We start from the raw sequence: 17,544 nt of genomic DNA on the forward strand, positions 1-17,544 counted from the left end.
TTGGCAAGAGTTATCCTGCGTTGGATTTCTAGGCTGACATTGTTGGTGGTGTTTACGCTGGTTCCAAGATAGACGAAATTATCTACAACTTCAAATTCATGCAGAATAGTCATGGAAAATTAAGACAAACGAACACGCATGTGCATATAAATCCATGGAGGCCCTTTGCTATATGGTATTCCATAAATTATACCATACAATGTACTTTATGATTAAGTATGTTTGATCTTGGCGCTGTTGAAGAAAGCGTTTCCGCTGAGTTTGGAAAAATGGAAAAGTGGGCAGTGATTCAATGCTTGTTTTTGGAAGAGAATTCTCCTAAACAATTCAATGAGCGCTTGTATACGATGAAGCTTCCTCCTAAACACAAACAAAAAGAGTTTCTCCATTGTGTGTTCATCGTATAACAGGGATCAAGGAACAGTACTGATTTTTGAAATACGCAAGTAGCCATTAGTATCGGTCACATGGTACTACTATGAATAATCTTGGGTGATTCGTAGTCAAATTGTAGGAATTTGAAGGAGCAAGAAGTGAAAAAAGAAGAAAACTTACGTATCAATAAACTTTTTATACCCTTTATGATATAAGAAATGCATTTTTGTATGGTATTATTGCTTCTGTGCAGCTGAACTTACGATTTTTTCTGGTTTTGGATTTAGCGATCAATTTTTTTGAGAACTGTAACTCAATTTTTTGGTCTTAAAAACATACGCATCGTCACCTAAAATGCAAAATAACATAACATCACTTTTAATAAGTTTACAAGCGAGGGAAAAACGATTTAATAGACCACTCATATTCAAACAAAATATATGTTTTCATTATAAAATGTTTATATATTGGATATATTCGATATAGTGGACAGTGGAAACTTAAAAGTTTAAGATATGTGCATAAATGTAATATACTGTAGTGCATCGAAAACAATAAACAACTCAATTTCGAACTTTTTGATGATACGTTGTTTTGCATTTTAAGTGACAATATGCACTTAGGTGTGAAATTTTGCATATTTTCTTTTTTTACTAATTTAACGCTTTTTACATCACATTTCTGCATTTCCATTTGATTCGGATTGGTTTTACGTATTTTGATACTTTAATGTAGCCATCTTGGCAGCACACGCACAAACAACCACATATGAGCAAATCCGAAGCTCGTCAGCAGGTGAAAAGTGATTTTGCCTAAGCACTAAGTGACTCATATTTCTTTTTTTTTTTTTCTCTTTTTTCTGAAGCTGCCCTAAAAGGTCCATTTTTTCCATGCATTAAGCAGATTTTTTTCTCCACGCTGGCAGAGAATAGTATTTGCCGGCAGTGCTTGTGTAGGCATTGGGTGTGCGTGTGAGCCTTGTGTGGTAACATTACTCATACGCACTGTTGGTTCATAGTCATTTCATTCAAAGTCATTAGGTTTTAGCTGCATGCAAGTTCACTTAAACACACATACATACATAAGTGATACAAAGTTTTTGCTGTGCAAATTCTTCAAGTTTTTCAACCATTTCAATTTGTAGAGCATCGGTTGTGTTTTTGTGCCTCGCCTTGTCTAAGTATATTTCGCTCTCTTCAACTACATCAGAAAAGATTAAACACATTTTTAGCATTTTTTCTTTTCTCTTTAGTGTTACGTTTTACATTTTGGGCCTATGTTGCTAATTCGAATACTTTTCTGCCAGTTTCGTAACTTTTCACATACTTACACCTGCTTCATTTGGCTTTTTTCTTTCTATTTTGCTCGCTTTAATCTTTTCGTTGCTTGCATATTGGCGCAGTATCAGTCTTTCGCTTGGCTAACGCATAGTGTGGAGATAAAGTGGCTTGCTTTTACAACAACAGCTGTGATTAAGTTATTTATATGTTCTTGTTTCATTACATGACTGTGTGGTCGCTGGGGGCCAAAGCAAGTGGGGGGTAATGACATCTGCAGTTATGATGCTGCGCTAATCGATGGTACCTACAATTGCTTCTGCCTGCCGCAACCCAGTTCACCCAGGCACTTGCAAGTATTGTTGCTGATTTGTAGGCCAACCGCTTTTACTCATTCATATTTACTGAAGACTCGCTGGCCTGTGTTGGCGGGGGGACCTTCCTGTGCAACTGCCGGGGTATCTGGTTGCGGTTAGCGTGCTGGTCATCATCTCTAGTACACGCCACTGCTGCTCTTTAATGATATGCTTTGCATTAGCTGTATTTGTCTGTGTGTCTTTGGGTTTGCGTGAGTTCAAGTGGCAGCTGTTTGTTTGGCGCTGTGAGCGTTCTCCATGGCAATTAAATGCATTAACGAGTTCAAGTGCGTTTAATGGTGCTTAAAGTGTTGACGCTATCACTCTGGTATTTCACGATTTGTTTAATGGTTGAATTATTGATGGAGAACATGCAAATGGTGAGCAGGTGGAAAAGTTCTCTAACCGCGAAAAAAACTTACTCATCTAACGGTTTGAGAAAGCCTTTATTACAGACAGATGTTTTGCTTAACTTTTTCATATTATTATTATTTGTAATTTATTATATGTTGGAGCATTTAATGAGAACTATAAGAAATCTTGACAAGAAAACTTCAAATATTAAAATATTTACCTGTCAAACGGTGTTTCTGCGACACGCCCTGAATAAGTCGTATAAAATATAGTTGAAACAGTACTTTGTAATCAAAAATCAAAAATATGATAAAGCAGAAGAGCCGTGCACTTATTTCGCTCATTATTCTCAGAGGTTTCAAATACCCGTGCTCATTGTTTCGCTTATTTCGGACCTTTTCTGAGAACAATTGGGAGCCTGCAGGAAGGAAGACATTGCCCAAATGGCCAGCTTTGGCTTTAGAAGGAGATATATTTTCAAACAGGAAAACTCCTAGTCACACTGGTGAATAATGTGCCACCAGAAATCCCACTGGCAACCCCAGGGTTCAAACTACCAACTCACATCTTTATTGCAAAGTTTGATATTTTTGATGTTATACATATTTGGAACCATTCGACATATGAGCGATATTTGTTTTGCTTGAAATATTTATTTTGGCCAGGAAGTAGAATAAAACCGCGAACCTTTTTTCCTTAATGGAGAGTATTTTGAAGAGCAGTGAAGCGATTTTCAGTGATTAAAATGAGTTTTTCTTTTCGAATCTCGAAATATAAAAGACAAATTGTTTGTAACTCATAAACAGTTTTAATAAGAATTTTGCCAAATAATAAACACTTATAAAAGTTGTCCATTGGATTTCGTAATTTCACTCTTTTGAGAATTAAATTTAACTTACCTTCAACCAAACATTACTTTGAACCACGTAAATTCCCTGACGTGAAATAACTTTTCTCAGCAAAGCAATAAATCACTATAAATATCACAGAAATAAATGTCTTACTTATTTATTGTTGTTCTTTGTTGCAGTGACACCACCGGATGCCAAAGCAATGATTGTCGGACCATCCGATCTCTATGTGAAGGTGGGCAGCGCCATTACGCTCACCTGTCATGTGAAGCAACCGTCGTCGGCGTCGGATATTGGTCCCATCTATTGGTATCGCGCCAACTACATGCTGACACCCTTTGTGGCGCATCCGAATGAGGCAGCCATCGATATGCGGCGCATATCAATGGAATCGAATTTGGGCGAAAAGCTGCAAAGCCGGTGAGTAGAACGCAGCCAATGGCGCTAAAAGGTACCCAATGGGAGAAAAAGTAAGGGTATTCAACTGGTGAAAGGTAAAAAAAGGGATTTACTGCGTTTTACCACTGATAGCTGTCTGTTGCAATAGAAAACCGCGGAAAAATGCAATCCTTTACAAGTAAATGTACATTTAGGCGCATCCTGGAGCTGAAAATCGTTGTGGTGGGGAACATACTTGCATGTATAGGGTGTTAAAAATTCTGTTCAGAAAAAAAAAACTTGAAGTTTTGGAGTGTTTAGAGAGACTTTAAATTAATGAAGGAAATTTGTATGAAATTTGAGTTCTATTTTTAATTCAGCAGTTCGAGTTATGGATCAAAAGCTCTGCGCTGTTTGAGATACCTCTTGATTTTTGCAGCGTCTAAATGCAACAGTTTTAGTTACATATTTGTGGCTTATAGATATTATATATACTAGGATGGGACAAAAAGAATTTTAGACATTGAATTAAGGACTTGAAATGAACCAAGGTTACGTTCGGTAAGGTTAAAAAATCCTATAATTTTAACTGAAAAAAATTCCTTGCTTAAAGTTAGGTTAGGCTGATCGAAGATCGCACATGGAGTAATATATTTAGTCTTTTGTGAAGAAAAGAAAGGATGAACTCTTTTGTTTGGACTTATTGATTAGCAAAACGTTCAGTAGCCTTCAAATTTGCATAGGCACACCCTCTTGTTTGGTGGGATGTCTGAAGGTATGCGCTCCCAAGTCCAAACGGCGTTTAGTAAGATTCCCAACCGTACAGCATGGACGCCAATAGGGTAATGGCCTATTAAAAGCCACACAAGTATAGAGAGGCTAAAGCAGTATAGAGCTTAACAACTTATATTATAACACCTTCGTTCGGCGAGAATTTCTCCCAGAAGAGCTTTCTTTTGAGGTCTGAGGACAAGAAATAGTGGCTGGAGGCCAGAAATAGAGAATATGTTGGTTGTCGATGCATGAATTCCAATTCATGGATTTTTCCATCGTTTGTACTGATTTGCAACACGGTGCATCGCCTTGCTACCAAAGCCCTTTCTTTTTCTTCAAATGCTTCCATTTTTCAGCGATTTCGTCTTTCAAACGTTCCAATAACGCTTTGTAATAGTCACTCTAGATGATTCATCCCTTTTTAAGGTAATCAAGACAAATGAATCCATGCGCATCCCAAAATACAGACGCAATAACCTTGTCAGCCGATTGTTGCATTTTTTACGCTTTTTGTAGTTAATTCAAGCAAACATGCTAATTCTTCGTACATGTTTAGACTGGTGAATAAGACACATTACAAGATGTCATACAGTGCGAACTGATGACGCTATTGCTGCTATGAAACAGAGATTCCAATGAGTTCATTCGCCAGTGCACGCTAATGTTAGAGCTTTATTCATTCACTTTATGGAGGTTTTTGCGGAAGAATATTGGTTTTCGGTCTTTTAAAGTCCAACTTGTGCAACAGTTGAAGCCGAACGCCCAAAAACGATATTGCCACCGATACGGATATTTTCACTCACTTGTGGTTGAATGGTTGCGTTAATAAATAAATTTGTCGCACTTGATTATTCATAAGTCATTGTTGAGACGCCCATACATCTTCGAAAAGTCAAAAAGTCACTTTTTGGTCTGCCACATGGGTAAAGGGAGTCCCTTCGTCCATATTTCTTTACAAATTGAAGCCGGCCATAATGGTACAATCATTTGGGTACGTTATAGAGCTAAGATTAATAACTTTTTCGTAACTCAATATTGACGAGGACGACCTGAGGTTCCAAAAAGACGGCGCTGCATGTGATGCTAGCAAAGAAATAATCAATTTAGTAAAGGAAACTTTTGACAAGTGCGTTATCCGGCTTCGTGAGTCTATATGATCGTGCGATTTAATACCGTTGTATAAAGTTTTCGATGACATCCGAACTTATCCCTTCCTTACTTGTTTCTATATAATTTGTCATAAAGTTTTTTTACAGAATATTTTATTTTGTTGGCCGGAGATTTCTCTGTACCAACAATTAGTTAGCAGTATTGTGCGTGCCAAAGTGTATACATATATTTAAGCTGCACTGTGTTGGGAATGCGAATACGCAATATGTTGATCGTTGGAGTTGAACTGATGTGGCATTCGAATCGCTTGACTAAGCCACGACAAAGAGATGCCGACTAAAATGAATGCGGATAGTGACCGCAGGGAATGCCTTTGAAGTGGAAGCGCTATTTTCGTGTGAAGTGTGAGCAAAGCTTGATTTTTATACAGTGATTAAATGTCATTTATTTGGTTAAGAGTTATAAAGGGTGTTTTGCAAGGAGAAATAAAATATTTATATTTTTTTATTCTGGTCGAAAACCATTTTTTGGAGCAATTAGGCCATATGTCAGCAATAACGGGTGGAATATTATCTTCCAAGGCGTCAATCTTATCGGACTTACTTGCATAGACAAGCGACTTTATAATCCCACTAAACAAAGTCCAGGGATGTTACGGATAAATATTGGAACCCACGTGACAGTCCCACGACGAGAGATAATGCGTTCACTAAAAGTTTCTTAATATAAATTTATTGATTCATTGGCTGGATGGCATATAGAGACGTCGAATTTAACCAAAGTTCGTCCACAGCAACATCCTCAAATTCAAATACGAGAAATGGACCAATATTTCCATAGCTTACACCAAACAGTGAGTTGGATTTTCTAAGCCCGCAAACTAAGATCATTCCCTAAAATCTCTCTTTCACTACCAGACCTATTTGCTTCACTTCTTTGTCCAATCTGGAGAAAGCAGAACTAAAAAAGGATAGAACCATGTGTAGAAGTTCACGCACGTGAGGAAAGTGCTTTGAGCGGCATTCACTTGGGAGTGATTGAAAACGTATGGTGTGAACAACTCACGACTTCCGGTCTTAGGACCGTTATCCGCTGAGCGCAAAAAGATATTCGTTTCAAAGCGAGTGTAGGCGAAACATGCTTTCTCGGGTTTGTGCGCTGGGGAAAACGTCTTCAATGAAAAGACTTGGGAGATCGGGTAAGAAAAATCTAAGTAGGAGGTTTGGTTAATAGTTTCCATTATTTAAGCTCAATGTGTGAAAATCGCAAACTTTACTCATTTCACATATAACGGTGTTTCCCTGAAGCTAAGTGTGATATCTCTAAATGAAAGGCTAGAAAGTTAAAAGGCGATTAGCAATATCGTATGCTTACATCTAGTTCATTTCATCATTTCATCCATTGACAATACATACCAATGTCAAATTCGGTACGAAATATGTAAATATCGATTCCGCTTGAATGCAGTCGCGTCAAAATACGTTCATATAAAACTTTAGTTATCTATGCTGAAATCTCGATATACAATATATACTGTTAAATTTAGCATTTCTGTATTCTCTCTGTTAATTGCAGGTTGCGCATAGCGAATGCACAAACCGCCGACTCGGGCAATTACACATGTATGCCGACCACAGCCGAGGCTGCCAGTGTGATGGTGAATGTTATCAATGGTAAGTTTTGTTGTAAAAGAAATACAGTTTAATGTGAAAATATCATGAAATTGCTAAAATAACTATTAAAATATTTAAACAAAAAAAAAAAAATAAAAATAAAAAAAAAAAAATTACTACTTATAATATGTCCTTAAATCTATATCTTTTCTTTCAGCTGAAACGCCCGCGGCTATGCAAAAAAGCGCCGCCACACAGTTACGGAATCGCTGCTGCATTCTCTTGCTTCTTGGCATATTCTCCGTTAGATGGCTGTTGCAGTGCTCCACATCTTCGTCAAAATTGTCACAACACTATATACCAACAAAGATAACAAACAGGACGCAGCCAATACCGGAAGCAACCTGCCGAACACACTCCGTCGTGAATATCGAATATCAAACTATTTTGCAAAGAGAAATTTGTTATGGTTCAGTCTCATGATGTTGCGGCATTGAAATAGAAAAACAAAAAATAAATATATATATATATAAAATTCAAAATTTAAGGCATCCTAAAAACCACTAAAAAGGCTATAAAGCTCATAACCATATTCAAAACATTTTTAATACTCTTATTTATAATGGTATATAGCATGTACAGGAATATACACGTAGATATGCATTTAAATAGTCCAATACTTCATAATACAAATGAGTATGAGATGTATATACAGCTGTTGACAGCTAATTAGAAACTACACCCATTTTGAAATAAATGGTTTTATTTTACAATAAATCACGTATATTTATTGTATTATCCTTAATTTTATTAAAACCTATGTTAAACTTAAGTTCTAATAGTAAAAATTTGTTTTTGTTCTGAAGATTTTAACAAAAACATGTGTAATTAACGATTTCAGTGCGACAACTAATTAGAAACGAAAAGATTTTATAAGCAAAAAATAATGATTTACAAAAACTTGCTTATTTTCAGTTAGTAATTTGTTGGTTATCCCTTTTACTTTAATATTGCTTCACATCGATTCCAAATTTACATTATATATAAGACTCTGACAGCGCACCAACGGTGTAGCCTTCCATTCTATTCTAATTTCATCACAAAGAACATCCATATTAGGGATATTTCTGGTGCATATGGCTCTTTTAATATCACCCAGAGATGTTCCATAGGGTTTAAGTTTAGGCTGGACGATTCCAGCTTCAAAACATCGATAGAATTTTCATAAAAAAAAAAAAAACTTTTGTGTCAACGCATGCTTTGAATTGTTATCTTCCTTACAAAATGCAAATTTTCATTAATTTTGTTCTATCGTTCCTAACGACATACTTCCCTTGATTTGTTGTCTTAGACCAATAAGAGTGGACAAAGTCTACGCGTCACTTCTACGAATTTTGGTCAGAAGTGGGTTCCTGCGTGCTGCCCTGCCGCGAAGTCCAGAGACGACCAAACACCGGGAAATTATTTTCGTGAATAGTTGGCCGTTATATTCATCTTGAATTTCACGAAGAATGTCAGTGGAACTCTGTTTTTGGGTCTCCTCGGGAGATAGTGTTAACTCTGCGTTATATTTCTGTTGAAGTTTTTCAGATTTTTTCTCTGCGTGAAATATTGAAAATAGTTTTAAAATTACGTAGGTAAATGCTTAACGACATTCAAAGTAATTTTTTTTTTGAGTATTTGACCTTATTCGAAATCTCTTTGCACACCTTTTCAGATTGACGACGTAGGGTACAGCCCATGTTGGACAAGTGTTTCTTCAGCAGTTCACCGTATAAAGCCCGACAAGGAAAAAAAAATTGTTTAGGAGGGGTTAATGGTATCTCTAAACCTTGCTGGGTTGTAACCTCTCAGTAGTAACTTGGCGTGGTTTCTAAAACCGATTTAAAAAGGAAAAAATTAACACAGTCATTTACGGGCGATCTGAGTACAGGAAGAAGAATTGTAGAGTGGTGTTTGAATTTTTTTATTTACAACTTATGTACATAACCTTAAAATTGATGTGAAATATTCAAATAAGCAAGTTTATCGGTTTATATTTTTTGAAAGATATATATATATATATTTTTTTTTTTTTGCATGTTTTTTTTAATATATTTATTTATTCGATTTTTTTCGACTTAATATCGAAAAGGACGCTCTGCGTTTTTATGTCGGTATGGCGACAGCTAGTTTGCAAAAAAATAAGACTATGTAGTAATCTATTTCTGAAAACAAATTTATAAAAATAAGCAGATATCGGTAAAGCTACAGGCTATTTAGGTGTGCAAATAATATTTGTAATAAAATTAGCGCAATCTGAATCCACTTTGAGCATAGATGCAATAAATGTAGTACAATGAGAAAGCATAGAGGTAGTTATTTTGCTTAGCACACTAAGGTAAGCGTGCTAAAAATAATGTACAAAAGCTTTTTTTAAACTAATAAATTTTTAAGGCAAATATTATAAATAATTGTTAATAGCAAGTTTTATAAAATAAAATAAAGAGGAAAATACAATGACTAAAACAGTAAATTTGATTGTTTTTTGACACTTTGTTGTATATAACTGCTGATCCAAGTAGAGGTATTTTTTTCAATAATTTTTTTTATGACAGATCACGTGTGAGTTGTGTCAAGCTGTCATGTTATTTTCGTTCAGTACTGTTTGGGATTTCATCACGGAAAGAATTATGACAAAACAACGCTTCAATGAACTTATGATCGGTACAATAGCCCAACTGTGCGTATTATTCGCAACACCGTCACCCATCTTGAGACCAACCGTTCATGATTAGTTAATATTCGCCCAAATAAACCCCGCCATCACGCAGTAAAGAAAATATAGTGGAGAGTCGATTCGGTACCGTTCGTAGCAAATCGTACTGATGCATGGTGCATTTTACGTCGAGATCTTAAATTGAAAGCATCCAAAATATAGCTTGTGTAAGAATTAAGGCCGCTCAACCATTCCAAAGGACATCGCTTCGCTTTATGGGGTCTTGGAAAGTTCCAAGAAGACCCGACGTTTTCGAACCAAATTATATTCCGCGATGAGGCCCATTTCCGACTCAATCTGTATGCAAACAAGCAAAATTGCCGCATTTGTGACGAAGAGAAATCAAAGAGATTCAAGAGCTGCCATTTCATCCAGAAAAAACAACGGTTTGGTGTGGTTTGTGGGCCAGTGAGAACGTAACCCTCAAAGACGACCGTTGAAAAAGCTTCTGCGTTTTTCCTTAAAAAAGTAGAGAAATTCAAAATGGATCACTCAATACCATATTAAGAGCAAACTTTTTGTTAAGAGATCTCTGTCTACTATGTGTTATGTTATGTACTTGTAAATAGTCGTTAAGTTAGGAAAAAAGTTTAATATATCCTTAAAAATAAACATAGTTATGTATCAGCAAGAATACAGAATAAAAGAGATTTTTCAAAAATATAAATTTGTTTATTAAGTTCGCTATAATAAAAATGCATATAATATTTAAAATAGCATCAAATTTGCCACAATGTGTGTGACACCCAAAAGGATTTTTTTTCTATTGTGGATAAGAATGATAAAATTAAGGAATATTTCAGCAGTTATTATGTTTTTGAGCGAATTAAATTGAACTGAGAAATAACTGATGACCCACAACAATCATTTAGAATCCAACGAAAAATTGTTAAATCGAATGACATAATGAAATATTCATCGGTGCCATCTGGTCTAATTCCTTTCGTTTACAGAAAAAGGAAATTGCATTTCATTCACACTCGATGAAGTTATTAACCAACAACATACTTATGCGCACACGTAACTTTCTAAACAGACTTGAAGGCGTATAAAAGCGAGCTACGAGCTGAGTAAAATTAAAACAAAAAGCAAAAATGAATGAACAATGCCTTGTATGCCTTGTAAATGGAAAAAGTGTATGTGGAAAGTTGCTTTGCTGTTGTTGTGAAAATGTGAAATGCCAAATATGTATGCATTGATGCAAAGGCATTTGGACTCCAGGATGATAAAATTGTCGATAATACTAGTGTATTGTTCAATGAATGCTGCATGCTGGGAGCTAGAGAAAATCGCCTCAGCATTAGATTTGCGCAGACGCAGTTGCATTTGGAGCTGCACTAGTCTGGCTTGAAGCGCACATTTAGAGAATTTGAGTGAAAAGCTTAATGCTAGTGAGAAGACACGATGAGTTTGCTGGCACAAGAGATTTTTAAGGTACTGTGGAGGCTTTAAGGTGAGCGAGTGAGAGTTCATGGAGTATGAGGAATATCCGCGTTCAAAATTTTTAATTTGTCTATACCACCATACAAATTTTTTTTTTAAATTTGCTGTTCAACACTAGGCAAATATTGCTTTTCACCACACCATGCCGCAGTTCTCAATACCCATATAACGGAATATATACTTCAAATTTATTAGCAATGCAATAAATATCTAGCCTATATCAGAACCATTTTTCTTAATTGCCAACCAAGTCTGCTGCTCAAATAATGCCATTTTCAGTTTGATCAGTTCATTTTACATTAACCAAGAAAAAACAAACTATGGGAAAACCTGTGGAAAGAATTCCAAAAATCATCTAAACCGAAAATGTGGCTAAAACTGATTTATTAACGAAGAAATAGGAAATACATTTAGTTTTATTGTTGAAATTCTAAGATAATCTTTATTGGTAATAGTTTGGCCTTGTGTGCTGTTGAACTCGAAATAAATAGAGACATACTCGGAAATCCTTTCACACTACATTTCAACACCCTCACTTAGGATAAAAATCATTTTGACGATTTTCTCCTCAAAAACCGGCGACTTGGGACACATTTTTAATTTTTTAAATTTCTGGGTAAATCCAAACCAATTTTTTCCTTAATAAAAATATGCCCCATGCGATTCTGCAAATTTCTGCATTTTTATTTTTCCCTACGACCAGTAGTTTAGAAGTTATAAACATTTCTGTATTCGGTGGCAGCTTGCTACATGCTCCTGGTCGCCTGGTAGAAATGTGAGATTTTGACACCAAATTGCATGCAATTTTTCTGCAGCGGCGGCGAATGCACAAAAATTTGTGTGGGGCGTTGCATACGCAAAGGGGCCAAATTGGGAACACGGATGCGGGCTATGATCACGAACCAGAAACAGGAACAGGTCCGGGACCAAAAGTGTGATTTCACAATTACACTTCCGGTCAAGGAAATGTTCCGCTTCCGGTCAAATATACATCCGTTTCCGGTTTATGGTCTCCAGTTGGGTTTTCGGACCGTAAATGTGGTACCGTAATTCCACTTCCGGTCGGTGACCTGTTCCTGTTTCCGGTCAAATATACATCCGGTCTGTTTCTCTTTCCGGCCCGTGTACAATATCACTTGCGTTAGACCTTCCTTCTAACTTTGCTGGTAGTCCAATCATTATAGTAAGTTCACCTCGGAAGTCGAGACACCTAGCTGTAAGTCTGTAAATATTGTATACTGACACCCTAAAAGTTGTCTCAAAAACTACATATGGTAGGGTGTATCTCGAATTCCGAGATTCTTACCTAATTTAAACTTAAAGCGGTGGAATGCCGTTGACTATAACATTATGACCGGGTCAATGATTCCCACTGCTCATTGAGCTAATCAAACGGAGACTTTTTGAGAATATAACTAACGGCGGCTCAACAATGGCTGGAGTATTATCATCACTCCAATTTCTTTTTAAACTACCTTTCAATCGATGGTGAGCTTAACTGAGCTAAAGTTTTCTTAAGAAAATCAGGATCGTTGTTTTCTCTTTTTGGGCCAAATAAATTCCTGCTGGATGGATTAAAAATCCAGATCTTTCTTTCTTTCTTTCATGAGGTGGATGACCACTGTTTCAATAGTTGCATCTGAAAATACGATTTATCCACTAGAGTACACGTGATGTAAAATCGATTCGGTAATAAATTTGCACGATTTTGAAGGCACCAAGAGCTATTCTATTTGGAGTGGAGTACCGTAAGGCTCGGTTATAGGCTCCTTTATGGAATATGGATGTGTTGGGGTACTAAGGAGACACCAACCACAATCCGTTAAACTAATTGCATACGCAGGCGACTTTATTGTAATAGCAATGGCTAAATGCCTAGATGGCTTTCGCAGCAAAAGCAATGAATGCAGAAACGGACAGCACCGATGGTTCTCCTCAATGAGTTTAGAACTGGCACAACGAAGACAAAAGTCGAGCTGATAAATACGTTAAGGATGAAATACACCACAGGTAAAGCGCATAAAATCCTAAACGCACTAAGAGTTATCAGTGCTTTCCGAGCGAGATCTAGCGAAGCAGCTGAAGTAATTGACATACAAGGTGATGAATACGAGCGGGTATATAAGTTGTCAGAGCCGTCTATAGGTGTCAAAAGAGAAGCGGGAGTCAAAAGCTTAATAACATGGCAGCTGCAGTGGCAAACTCACTCAAACGACGGTGGGTCCACAGACTGACACCGGACATCCATTCGTGGATAGACAAACGACATGGGGACCTGGATTTCTATGCAGCCCAATTACTGAGAGGTCAAGGGTGATTTAGGAACAACCTGTGCTGATTCCAGCATAAAATTAGTCTACTTTTAAAGTAAAACGGAAAAATTTAAAACTACACTCGGACTTGACGACACTCATGTGTGAGCATACTGAGAACTGGAAAGCTGTCAGCGAAGCAGCAGCCTCATTTATGAAAAACTCAGACATATGGAGCAGATTGCGTGTCCGTTAGTCGGTGCCATAGAGGAGACTTAAATGTCTTATCACTCCCATGAAGGAATACTTGAGTATTATGATTTATATCCCTACTTATAAATTAAATTGTGAATGAGTAGTCAATATTAACTCCTAAAATATTCCGAAATATACCAAGGCAATATAAAATCTGCCGACTTGTAAGTTTAAATACAATTTCTGGGTACAGAGCGCAATATTTTTAGTTCAGCCAGCAACACGCTGGCTCTGCTTTTAATGTTTACTTTGCTTTTGGCAGCAAAATGTTTTATTCTACCGCATAATTGTTAATTATGCAGCGAGTTAAAACAGTCTAAATGGAGTAGCAAAGTTTCTAATGACTTTTATGTATATAATTTCGTATATAAATTTTCTATTCATTTGTAGTTGTAGGCAACTGTGTGTGTGTGTGTGTGTGGGCATGTGATTACCCGAGTGGAGCAGAATTCTGAAAATTCAAAAACACATTAGCAGGAGCAGCAAGGCACTGAAAAATCTAGCCAGCCAAAGTGTGAGCACATTACTTCTGTTGATTGTGGATTACAGCGGGTGCCATTGCGAGTTGCACTCATCACTCATTAAATTAGTTGCTTGCCACGAGCATCGTAATGCACATCTGAAAAGTGCGCAAACGTTGAGCAAATTGTTGTTCTCCGAAATTCTATATAATAATATTAACCTTAAAGTGATTTAGGGGTTATTTTTAATTACTGGTTTGAATCAAGTATTTAAGTTGAGGATAATGGGTTACATTGATACTAATAGATAAGCATTTTTATTGAGGCTTATATAAAAAGAAAATAATTGAGGTTTTGCACTGCTAGCCATGGTCTGTTGTGTCCTCTTCTGTCTCACATATGTCCACAAAGGACCAGCACTCTGAATAATTCCCGACCTTTTGCTGATATAAGTTTAACTCAAACGCCAATCAGAATTCTTACTTGACTATTCAGTAATATTTGTCATTTCAGTATATCAAGTTTCACACACAACGCTTGACTGTCCACGATTATTGCGCAAATTCATCAAAAATCATCTTCTCAGATGAGACAGAAATGGTTCTGTCATAATGTCTTCGTCAACAGACAAAACAGTCGTTATTGAGTGAAACGCAATTGCATGGATGATGCCCATCGGATCTTAATTCTTTCGAAGTGAGGTAGGAAAAGCTATTGACGAGCGTCAAAGCACGTTTTTGAGCGGTTTTTTTTTTTTGCGAAATTTGATGAAATCGTCGCGCCAATCAACCATCATCGAAAATTGGAAGATATGCAAACGGAGAAGTGTCCCATATCGACAGTTCCACAAATGAGCAGCTTCTTGAAGAGAAAAGACGTTTGCAAAATTTCAAAACAATATCTTAAAGGAAGGGACTAGTTCGTATATATATAGACAGACGGACAGACGGACGCACAGATAGACAGAAGGACATGGCTAAATCGACTCAGCTCAACATACTGATCATTTATATATACATATACTTTATAGGGTCTCCGACGCTTCCTTCTGGGTGTTAAAAACTTCGTGACAAACTTAATAGAATAAAATATTGAATATAAGTAGATTTTCCCTCAGACTGTTAAAAGCAATTTCCTAAGGTATGAGATTTTTGCGGTTTCGTTTGCGATACTTGTTTGTATATGTGCTCCTAACCTGGAGTATTACAAAATCAGCTATAAAATTAGTACTCAATTGATTTTTAGCGGTGCTAAATTCAGAGCCATAGTCAGTAGACTATTTAACAGTTAGGTATTTTCGGAATGAGAGCAGATGTTATAGCGACTTACGGTTCGACAGTGATGAAAGCGTCATTTTCAGAACAATATTTGTATAGTATATGAAAAATTATACAAAGTTTCTCATTGCTTTACTTGCTCCCGAGATAAACTGAAATGCGAAAATATTTTAATGACTATGTCTAGTAGTTCACATTGTGGGATAAGAAAAATGGAAAATACGAGTACGTTAACTTCGACTACACCGAAGCAATAATACCCTTACAGGTGTGTTGTTATAGCATAAAATCTCGATTTATATCCTTCGGTTTGTATGGCTCGATATCGGCGGTTACAACAATTGAGATTTTTGGGGGGAAAAGAGCGTTTGCGAAATTTCTGATCAAAATCTAACTCGCGTATATATATACACACAAAGCTTAATCGACTCAGCTTATACTATTGATCATCGAATTATTCCGCAATCTGAGTTATTTGCGTTCGGCTTGAGTTTCAAGGGTTAAATATCTGCTCAGTTTTACTGCAGCCACGCCATATATGTGGCTTTTGCATCGGAATGTAGTAATATGATCCTCAGGGCAAACGGCACCGTTTTTATTACATAAATGCAAGCATAACCATAGGCGCGCCAACCTAGGTGGGCGCACACATACTAACATATTCAGAAACGAAGTAAGAGCAAACGCCCATAGCATATAGGAAATTTATGCATTCCAAAACAGTGTGAATGAGTTATTGGTCCCGGTTAGCATGTGCAATTTCATTTATGTGTATTTGCGTCTACATTTACAGTTATAAACGCAGGTGTAACTTTTCAGCATTAAAACGGCCTGACGGTAAATGCAAATGGAGCAAAAGTGTTACGCATCGGTTATGATTAATCAAATGATAATGATAGGCATTTCCGTGGTCGAAAGTGATGAGGCATTCACTGGTCTTTTGTATGTGTGTGTGGCTTGTAACCTACATGTGCCGCGTTTTAAGTGTCACTAATGGGTAATTCGTTAAATTGCTCGCAGCTTTTGAAGTGTGCATATAGAATAATTATTTACGTCCGACTGAAAGAAATAATATGATCAATTCGACCAAATGGAAAGATGAGTGGGAAAAGTATGGAGGACTGTTGGAAGGGCAACGGATAAGATTGCAAAGGTAAAAGCTCTTGAGAAGTTCTAACTGTACATTGTTCGAACGGAATTCATAACGTAAAATGGAACATCTTAACGGATGCCAGTTGCATCAGCATTTTGAAAAGAGGTGAGATACCATTGAATCATATCTACATCTCAAACAGCGGCAATAGAAGTGAACAGAATTGTGATAGGTTCCGGGCTTTTTCTGGAGTTTATATCCAAGAATTTTTCGTTTGGATTCACACATAACTTACATACAAGTTTAAATGTAATCATGCAATCCCCCGCCACTTTGAGAGCTCCGCCATCCAACCTAACCTAACTTAACCTAGCTGTCTGTTCCCGGCCAACAAAAAAAAAAAAAAAAAAAAAAAAAAAAAAAAAAAAAAAAAAAAAAAAAAAAAAATAATAATAATAAAATACCGAGCTAAGCACATACTTAACGAAATGAGGAGTTAAACTTATGGCAACAACCACTTTATTGCTTCAAAAACTTTTCCTCCATGCGAGAAACGTGTCTATAGCTTCTATGTTCCATATCCGAGAGTAGATGCTCCAATTGAGCACCAGATCGCGCGAATGCAATGACAGAAATTTCGATTGCATTATGCCATATCATCAAGTTGATCCGAATTTTTATTATGAGTCTTTCTCTCCAAATTTTTAGTATCGCTGCCGTTTTCTGTCACTTTTTTGTTTCCCTCTAAATTTACACCACACAAGAATTGTCAGTACCAATTAAATTTGGAAAATTGGGATCATTAAATTATCTATAAACTAGAAGATATGTAAGCAGTGCTTGCATCGAAGTTATAATACCCTTCACAAATACAAAAACTTTCTTAGAACAACATGATTTTGCTCGGTCAGTATGTA

At 36.6% G+C, this 17,544-nt stretch overlaps 1 protein-coding gene across 1 annotated transcript in view; it reads left to right on the plus strand.

The window, feature by feature from the left end:
- The window catches only part of LOC108973771 (hemicentin-1), a 181,207-nt gene extending 173,636 nt beyond the window's left edge, over window positions 1–7,571 (plus strand). Inside the window, exons 5-7 of the mRNA XM_018941246.1 lie at window positions 3,393–3,633; window positions 7,051–7,148; window positions 7,306–7,571. Of these exons, the coding sequence (XP_018796791.1) occupies window positions 3,393–3,633; window positions 7,051–7,148; window positions 7,306–7,571 (605 nt within the window). The remainder of the gene's footprint in view (window positions 1–3,392; window positions 3,634–7,050; window positions 7,149–7,305) is intronic.
- The last annotated feature ends 9,973 nt before the right edge of the window (window positions 7,572–17,544 follow it).

This window comes from Bactrocera latifrons, unplaced genomic scaffold (genome assembly GCF_001853355.1).
Source record: "Bactrocera latifrons isolate USDA-ARS-PBARC rearing strain unplaced genomic scaffold, ASM185335v1 scaffold_50, whole genome shotgun sequence".
In the NCBI taxonomy this organism is placed as follows: Eukaryota; Metazoa; Arthropoda; class Insecta; order Diptera; family Tephritidae; genus Bactrocera; species Bactrocera latifrons.